Here is a 9,822-nt window from a genome sequence, read left to right as displayed (position 1 = left end):
TTGTAATTCTACCAGACACAAAGGGCAAAATGAAAATTTTAGAATTACGGAATTCTAAAATTAAACACTCAAAAATAATTAATTGAGAATTAATTATTATTTAAATAATGTGATTATTAAAATTTGAATTTGAATTGTGAACATAATTTAAATTTATCCTTTTAAACTTATTTGATAAGTTGTTCAATTTAGGATTCAAACTAATTTAAGTTTGACTTAAATTTGAATTTGAATTTGAATCAAAATTGGACTGCAGGATAAATGATGATTTTCTTTTCCTTTCCTATCTGTATTTGGCGCCTACCACATGGATAGGATCACCTAGGTTGGCCGGTCATCTTGAGGATAAGGAGTAGGAGACTTTTGTTTCAAATTCAAATAAGAGATAATTAACAAGCTTTATCTTAGAGATAGAGATTGGATTCCTTCTAGAAGTTTGATTTATACTATATAAATAAGAGAATGATAGAAAATTGTGAGACACAATTTTTGACCTATATTTCTAAGTGTGGCCGAAATTCTCTATAGAGTGAGAAGAAAAATATTTTTCTCCAAAAATTCCACATCGTGCATGCGTTGGTGTTTGTAGAAATTTGAGTGTTTATTCTAACATGTTTTGTCTCAGGTGTGCCCACACACACGTCTTCGTAGATTCTAGGAATTGACGTGGAAGACATTGGTTTTCTAAACATAAGGCTTTGGAGCAAGGATTGTTCAAGGTCAAAGAACTCAAGTTATCATCCTAATCGGCCGTCAGGTATTATTCGTAATTGAGTTCTTAATAAATAAATTAATGTGATTAATTTATTCGTGCAAAAATTAATATAATCTATAGAGTATCTCAAAGGTTTTATGAAAATTTTTATTATACTTGATCCGCTATCCCCACGCTTTCGCATCCGAAGTCGATTCGGAAACCAACATCTGCATTCCATCGGAAACTATCCTTCCGGAGCAAATTAATTAAAGGACCTGCAATTTGACTATACCCCGCCATAAACTTCCAGTAATAATCCGTCAATCTGAGAAATCCCCATAATTCCTTCAAGTTGGAGGGAGGCGGCTAATTAACCATGGCCTCTATCTTAATCGGATCAGTCGAAACACCCTCAGCAGATACAATATGGCCAAGGTATTCAATTGAACGCTGCCCGAAACTACACTTCTTAGCATTGGCATATAATTAGTGTTGCTACAAAACCGACAATACCTGACCAAGGTGGAATCCATGCTCCTCCAAAGAGTGGCTGTAAATGAGTATATCATCAAAAAAAATGAGTACGAAGTTACGGAGGAAAGCGCGAAGAACGTCATTCATAAGCAATTGAAAGTCGCCGGAGCATTCGTAAAATCAATGGGCATAACGAGAAATTCATAATGGCCCTCATGTGTACGGAATGCCGTCTTCGGCACGTCCCTGCCTTTCATTATAATCTGGTGATAACCTAACTTAAGGTCGATCTTCGAAAAAATCATGGCCCCATGTAACTCATCCAAAAGTTCTTCTATCACCGAAATCGAAAAATGGTCGGGGACCATCTCTCTGTTCAAAGCACGGTAATCCACGTAAAACCTCCAACTTCCATATTTTTTCTTTACTAACAAAACTGGACTAGAATACGGACTGACACTTGGCTGTATTATGCCCGCCGCTAGCATCTCCCCAACCAATTTCTCAACTTTCATTTTCTGTATATGAGGGTACCGGTATGGTCTAACACTTATAGGGGAAGTTCCCTCTTTCAAAACAATAGCATGGTCTTTGGTTCTAACCGGTGGCAGTCCTTCTGGCATTTCAAAAACTTCTTCGTATCTGCTCAACACCATTTGCAATTCCAGAGGAACTTTCTCCTCCTTGACAGACTGGTCCGCACCAAGAGTTCCTAACTCTACCCAAACCCCTTGTCCTTCATGCCTCAAAGCTCTCATTAAAGCCTTCAGAGTAACCGGCGAGTTGTTTAACCCCGGATCTCCCCTTAATGCCACCTGCCTTTCTCCTAAACTGAACTTCATAAGCAAAGTCTTCCAATTCACAGACACAACCTCTAAGGTTTCCAACCATTGGATTCCTAATATCAAATCCGAACTTCCTAGTTCTAATGGCAAAAAATCTTCAACTATTTCAATCTTTTGCATGGAAACTAACACTCCCCGGCAAATACCCTATCCTCTCACCACTAACCCGGTTCCCATCACCACTCCGTAACCCCCCATCTTATCCACCGATAATTTCAATTTCTGAACCAAATCACACGAAATGAAATTGTGGGTAGCCCCACTATCTATTAAAACAATTACCCTACATCCATGGACGACTGCCTTAAGCTTCATGGTTTTTAGTGCCGTCACACCAACCACCAAATTGAGAGATAATTCCACCATCTCCTCTTCTACGGGTGCCTCATCCCTCTCTTCCTCTGCTTCCCCTTGATTTTCCTCTTCTCGGACTATCAAGACTTGCAGCTCACGGTTCGCACAACGATGGCCAACGAAATATTTTCCATCACATCGGTAACACAGACCCTTCTCTTTCTTTGCTTGTAGCTCGGCGTCGATCATTCGCTTAAATGGTGCTGCTCCCGTGCCCTGGTTGCTTGACTTTCTTTCCTCCAAAAACTTCCCCTTTTCAGTCGACGCCCCACTGAAGCGAATTCCACTTCCAAAACTGGAAGTTGTTGGGCCCCCTTTAGTTTCATTTAAAAAATTCCCTTTACCTCAACTTGAGTACTGTGGGCCTTGCACTTTTGGGCTGCGTACCAAGAGGTTACACTCTTCCACCCTCTGGGCTACTTCCATAATTCGCCCCAGTCCCATGGACTTAATCAATCTAATTTCTGCACGTACATATGGTTTCAAACCATTTACGAAGGAACTCTCCAGAACTTGCTTGGGAATGTCCCTCAACAGGGCCGCCAAGACCTCGAATTGCCTCTAATATTCCCTTACTGGCGATTCCTGTCGTAGCGACAATAATTTCTCACACAGGTTGCCTTCCTGCGTTGGTCGGAAACGCTCAAGGATCATCACCTTCAATTCCGCCCAATTCTGAATCACCCGCCAGCCATCCTCCCATTGAAACCATGCCAAAGCTTCTCAGTCAAGACTTACAACCGCTACATCCAATTTCTTATTCTCCATCAAACCGTTCATCGTGAAATACCTCTCAGCCCTAAAGACCCAACCATCGGGATTTTTGCCGTCAAACGTCGGCATCTCCACGTTGGTGCATCCATTCCGGCCGTCTGAGGATCCTATTGCTCATGGCTCCATAGTTTCATCAATTCCTCCATTCTTGCCAGCAGCAAGTCCATACCTTGCTCTAGCCGAGGAATCTTCCTCAATTCCTCTCGTACCTCTTCCAATTCCCTCGCAAACTCTTCCCTCGTTCCTTCAGCTCTCTCCTTTTCATGGTCGTCAGTTCTCCTCGTCATTCCAGAAAAGTGCTCTGATACCAAAATGTTATGCTCCAAATCACAGTTAGATGAATTATGACAAAATCATAAGGGAAACTAACAGAAAAGGTTGATTGTATTAATGGCGGAAATTGGTTACAGAAAGAATATGGGGATATTCGAGAGATCCCTTGCTCTCCTTAGACTTTCTTCTCTCAGAAGTTTCACAAACTGAATGAATCATCCCTTATTTACCTCTGTTCTATTTATACTCTGTATCTCTTATTACTCTCACCAAACCCAAAGACTAACTAACTATTAACCACTTGCTGACTCAACCACACCCTTTCTTTCCTCGAGTGCTCCCTCCACCTTAGCAACTCCTTGAATTGTCCCTCCACTTGCACTTCCCGTTCCACTTCCTTCAGCTCCCGACCTTGTCACGTGGTGGTGCTTCCTTCGAGCATACGTATAACGCACGGGAGGCTTATCACTGCCATTTCTTCCTACAAAATATAATTCACATTGCCATACAAAAACAGACATTGAGCTGGTTTCCAATTTCCCAACGAATATATATATATGTATGTATGTATAGAAGCCACAAGAAGAGCTATGCTTGTAACCTTCAAAAATTCACGAAGTTATTTTTGCATTCAGATTGATTAATGTAAACAATATATTGGACACCAGACATTTGGCACTTTTGTTTCGCTTTGGATAATAGCTTTGTTGGTTAGATGTTGACGCCATTTCATGATCCGTGCAGAATAATTCTTAAATGAAAACCAAGTAATTTTGACCAGTCATTTTTCATCCATTAATTAGCAAGTAATTAACTTTCACTTTTTTTTTTTTTTTTTTTTTAAGTTTAGAGACGTGATTTGATACAACTTCAATCCAAGGACCATTTGCAGAGAAGAAAATTTAGGGACACTTCATGAATTTAATTCCTTTATATATTATATATTTCTTTAATTTCGTTATACAACAGGAGGGATTGCAGATTTCATCTCGTATGATCAGAATCGAGTCACCAGTATTGGAAATAAACTTCTTAAGCTGTCTATAGAAGGATTTCCTCACTATATTAAATTACACTATACAAAATCGATCATTCCTGGATAAAGATTTTGTTATGAAGTGGCTGAAGCTCTTGCTCAGGTACAACGGCACCGACAGATTCTTGAACAGCGGCTCCAACAGGCTCGTAAGAACCCACCACTTGCCTTCTGTGTCTCCAAAATAACCACGTTCCCAATGCCAATAGTACAAAAAATAAGGTAGCTGCGACTCCAACAACCACCATCCATACATGTTGCTTCCACCATGACCTGCAATTCTCCAAAAGACCTCTAATGTGACTAAAGAAAAGAAAATGTTGCATCAATTTGCTAAGTTCCGTGCCAAGTTTAGAATGCCCGTAAGGAATTGTAAATAAGAATAATCCAATTGACAAAAAATGAACAAAATAAGGTTAAAAAATAACCCAAAAAGAAAAGTAAAAAATCACGTGGATATGGAACTCTCTTTGCAGCACCTCTCCCTTGGCATTCTCAATAAGTACATGCTTACCTCCATAACCATGTAAATCGTACAAAGATTTTCGGTAACAAGGTGTGTCAAAATATGAAAAATTAAGTCCAAATATTTCCCCTAGAATTTTGTAGTTAGCGGGAAAAAAGTCCAAATGCACAAAACTGAAGACCCTTGCATCTCTAATTACTTGATAGTCAAGTCAAGCCTAAGTGTAATTCCAGGTTTGTTGCCAGTCGCCCGCTCATGTGTATTTAAAACAGACTTTATGATTCATGATGTTAATTCCAGTTATTACCTATTCATTTGATAGACAGAAAATAGAAAAGGAACAACATGAAAAGAGAACATACTGTTTCCTTTGAGGCTCGACTTTTAATTCAACGAGTTGGTAACTACCGAATTTCTCAGGAAGCTGCAAATGATGTTCCTTTAAGCGCAAAATAATGTTCTGCACGTACAAATCATCTTTAGATTCAACATAAACCAATAGATGGAAAAGCTCCACCTTTTCAAGTTTATATACTTAAAAAGTTAAATGCCATGCATGACATTACCATTGCTGTTGTATTCGAAAAGTAGTCGGCAGACTCAGCAGGGAAGATGGTCCATCTAATAATGGAATAGTTTCCTTTAACTTTTGAGTTCATCAAGTGAACCTGAAAACGAACACCAGGTAGTATGAACAGAGAAAGTTAAGTTTATTTCTGGAACAACATAAACAAAGTAATAGAGATAATCGCACTTATAAAGGACTAAAATAGATCTCACTCGGGGTGATACTAAGTTGGGTACGGATATTCCAACTCCAATCTACTGATTGATTGAATGAGAAATGTTTAAACCAAAAGAAAAACAAAACAAAAAAATGTTGGTATCTAAATCTACGGAAGTTTTATGTGATGGCAAGGCGCCTATTAAGTTGAAAGGAAAGTTCTATATGACTGTAATCTGGCTAGCTATGTTATATGGTAGTGAATGTTGGGCTATTAAGAGACAACATATATCTAAGATGAGTGTGGCAGAAATGCGTATGTTAAGATGGATGAGTGGCCATACGAGAATGGATCGCATAAGGAATGAAGTTATTCGTAGTAAAGTAGGTGTAGCACTAATAGAAGATAAGGTGCGCGAAAGCTGCTTGAGGTGGTACGGGCATGTCCAACGTAGACCGCTAGAAGCACCAGTTCGTGCTTGAGATGACATTCTTATACCTAATACTAGGAGGGAAGGGTAGGCTAAAAATTACGTGGACCGAAGTCGTTAGGAAAGACATTCTAGATCTAGGCCTTCAAGAAAGTTTAATTTCGAACATAATCATGTGGAAAAGTGAAATCTATATAACCGACCCCAATTAAGTTGGGATTAAGGCTTGTTGTTGTTGTTGGTATCTCAATCTCCTTAATTTCTTCTTCTAAATTCATTCCAGTTATATACTCACATACTCTCTCCAAAAGGTTTAGAAATATTCAGTTATTTTAATTAGAAAGATAATTGAGAGAGAGGGAGAATTTATTTCACAGGTAGATTACAAAATGTGTTTTCAATAATACCAATTGTCAAAACAAAAATTTTGAAGTAGTGTACTATTATAGGAAGTCATGATAACCCAATTATACCTGCGAAACTTTAACTTCCAATTCGTGGGCAATGAACTCCGTAAGTTCTGTGAAATTAAGTTTCACAGATTTATTGATGCCAAGCATCATATCAAACGTTATTAGTCCTATCTGAAATTCACCTACATGTCAAATATAAGAGTTGTCATTAGAAACAATAGCCTAGATGGAAATGACACAATCTGACAGCAAACAAGTATAACTTTGGCAAGAAGTGCGGAGCGGAAAATGTTACATCTACCAGTAGCAACCAAAGACATAGTACTCGTACCTTGTTTGAGCCACAGCTGGTACAAAGTAACAGTACTTTAACAAAATAAAACTACATGCTCGAAACTTACTCTACCTGGAGAAACGGTCTGAGGTGATCCCTCAGGAGCCTCGCTAGGGGGAATTTCTGTGCTTCTATTCAAGCTATCAAAAACTAAGGGAGGACCTGGAGGAGGACTAAGATAGTTCAATCTCATCCAAAGTTCAGAACAATTAGTTTTCCAAAAACCAATCTTATCATTTTCTCGATCATAAGTCACAAGGGTATTGCGGACAACAATTCCTGTAACAATTAAAACAATTAAACAAAGAAAGAGTAAGATACATCTCTCCAATTATTAAAATGGCCAACATACAGAGGCAGAGAAAGGAGGAGGCTCTATTGCTTGCTATGGGTACACAAGGTGGACTCAATCTGATCCTAGTGTTTTCATCTATGATAAAACAAAAGAATACAAATGTCTGAATGAGAGAAGAGATAAAACATACCTCCCAAAAGAGTAGTTGCATCAGCATTTTTAAATATTCCCAAGCAATATGCACCACTAACCTTTGTATGCTTTTAAGAGAAATAGTAGAAAGAAGACCAAGAAGGAAAGAAGAACATCAGAGAAAAGATACACAAATATGGATACATAACAATCATAAAAGTTCGAACCGCAATGATTCAGAATATCTTCAAAATCATTATATCTCAGATTTTCACCAAAAACTCATTCTTGACTTTGAAAAGACAGTTCTAGAAAGATAGTTACCCGAAACAAGTAGTTTTCTGGAGAAAGTAACAACTTTTGCCCGTTGCCAAACACCATATCAACTTTCGGAAAAAATGTTGATATTTGGGTGACATCCCTGTTGAAGGTGTCCAATAATTTAGATGCGAAACCAAGCAAACTAGTAAGCAAACAGGTAATATTCCATCAATGCAAGTTTACAAGAAAATACCTTCCAGCACCCGAAAAACAAATATCCTTATAATTTGGGTCAGGACCGTGGATTTGTTTTAAGGAATGTAATTCCCTCATAATCTGCACCAACCAAAAAAAAAAAAAAAACATCTTTAGAGGCGGTATCAATGGATGGCCAACTAGAATAAATTCTTGATATCAGTGGATGGCAAACTGAACTAATTTCTTCATGTCAGAAGCCTTAAAACTGAAAGAAAATTAGCATCAAATGCAAGTAACATTTTAAGCACTTACGTTTACCTAGTCAATTAAGTACAGAATAGCTCATTAAAAAAATCAATTTTCTAAAAAGGGCAGCTTATTGATCAAGCTCCAACTTATATTACAGCTGGTGTCAAGACTTTTAAAGTTAGGCAGGTATTCAATAAATCAGCAAAAGAACGATGCCTTACAGCATCCTTAAATGCATGAAATGCTTCCTCTGGGAGATAAGCATATGTCGTTCCACTATCCAAGACAGTTCCATGCTTTCTATCAAAGACCTTCGGGCTTAACTTCAATGGCTTGCCAGCCACATGTATCTCCTTCAGATCGATATTGTAGTATGGACTGTGGTCATCCAAAAACTAAAGTATATGTGTGAGATGCACAAAAAAAAAAAAAACATATTACACAGTTACAAATTAAACTTGTAGATGCCATTAGAATACTACCTGCGATAAGGGTCTGAATGGGCAAATACCATACCAGGTGGAGAAGAGATACCACCAAGAATCATAGCACCCCCACCAACACCCATCCCACCATAACATAATGAGAATGAGTCACCAATAACACCCTTGTCAACAAGTTGATCCATCACACTAAGCCGTCCGCGACCCAAACCCATTATGCCATCAGCACGTTGGCTATATAAATCGCCTGTTTCCATAGTTTCACAACCAAAAACTGCACGCTGTGGTGAAAGTGGACTTTCACTGCCAAAAGAAACGACGTCCTCACCAAGCACACCACTACTTGAGCTCAGCTCAGCATATCGCCGCTCATAAATGCACTGAACCCCTTTGCTATCACAATTACAATTCATATTGCACTTTACAGGTTCATAGGTGCTAGATGAATTCGGTTGGAACCTAGGATCCTGAATCATGATAAAATTTTATTCAAGAAAGAAAGAAGTCTTAACATTAGGGATAAGGAATTTATCAGCTTTATTACACTCAGGACGAATTGAGTTGATTATTCCTAATCCTAACTCATAATTTCCAATGATTCCCTTTTTCTACCTTCAACTGAAGTTCAATAAAATTATTACGGTCTCATTCATCATGAAAAATAGCTATCTGATACTTATCAGTCGAGAGAATCATGACAGAAAAGAGAAATGAGTCACCTAAAAGCTTTCCTAAACTGTACGCAGACTTCAGTTTCACGTCTTCAAAATATTTAGGACCCAAAAATTGGATAAAGAACAATATCCAAATGAACTAAAACTGAATCATACAGAATTGATGACAAAACCGAACCTGATGGTTACCACACTGTTCACAATCAGCACAGGGCACGTAAGTCACAGTGCTTCCTGTATCAACAATTAGAGCGAATTGCTGAGGCGGCGTCCCAATCCATAGCCGCGTCGTATAGTAGCTGCGAAAAATAAAGTAAAACAATAAATAAATAAAACCTCGAAAATCATATTTTCCGAAAAAAAAAAGACCTAAAAACTCAAAATTTCAAAGACAATTCAGGCAAATTCGAAGAAGAAAACCCGTTGGAGAGGAGGTCGTCGTAGAGCCTCATGCGAGCGTTGGAAGTACGAGTACGAGGGGGGTCCGATTTCTGAAGACGGCGGCCCTCGAAATCTCGCCGGTGGAACGACGATTTAGGGGAGGAGAGATAGAGCGGGAGGATCATCGGCTGCCGGTGAAGATCGGAGGCCTGGAGGTCCTCGGAAGCCGAAGCGGCGAACGCGTCGTCGAGGATGGGCCCGATTATGCTGAAGATGACGACGAGAAAGGTAATACTTGAGCGAGCCATGGTAACGGTGAGTGATGGGGGAGGAGAACCAGAGGACCGGAGGAAAGTCCTCTGCGCTCC

General features: G+C 39.0%; 1 protein-coding gene across 1 annotated transcript; it reads right to left on the bottom strand.

Annotated features, from left to right (window-relative positions):
- Positions 1-4,333: 4,333 nt before the first annotated feature.
- On the bottom strand, positions 4,334-9,816 carry LOC21393553 (aspartic proteinase CDR1). The gene is made up of 12 exons (XM_024171596.1): positions 9,494-9,816; positions 9,252-9,372; positions 8,439-8,866; positions 8,178-8,334; positions 7,763-7,845; positions 7,573-7,669; positions 7,307-7,376; positions 6,894-7,100; positions 6,548-6,669; positions 5,486-5,587; positions 5,282-5,379; positions 4,334-4,726 (listed from the first exon to the last, which is right to left on the bottom strand). The coding sequence occupies exons 1-12, from the start codon at positions 9,760-9,762 to the stop codon at positions 4,507-4,509; spliced, it is 1,974 nt and encodes a 657-aa protein (XP_024027364.1). The 5' UTR covers positions 9,763-9,816; the 3' UTR covers positions 4,334-4,506.
- Positions 9,817-9,822: the final 6 nt, after the last annotated feature.

This window comes from Morus notabilis, unplaced genomic scaffold, assembly GCF_000414095.1.
Source record: "Morus notabilis unplaced genomic scaffold, ASM41409v2 Scaffold286, whole genome shotgun sequence".
NCBI classification, from domain to species: Eukaryota; Viridiplantae; Streptophyta; class Magnoliopsida; order Rosales; family Moraceae; genus Morus; species Morus notabilis.
This window is presented reverse-complemented; position numbering and strand designations above follow the sequence as displayed.

Bases quoted from the DNA above. Each gene is read 5' to 3' on its own strand.
- LOC21393553 (XM_024171596.1), bottom strand. From the start codon at position 9,762: ATGGCTCGCTCAAGTATTACCTTTCTCGTCGTCATCTTCAGCATAATC. The intron at 7,377-7,572 runs GTAACTATCTTT...TTCTCTTAAAAG, and splicing joins CAGAAAACTACTTGTTTCGG to CATACAAAGGTTAGTGGTGC. The intron at 7,101-7,306 runs GTATGTTTTATC...TAATTGTTACAG, and splicing joins TGCAACTACTCTTTTGGGAG to GAATTGTTGTCCGCAATACC.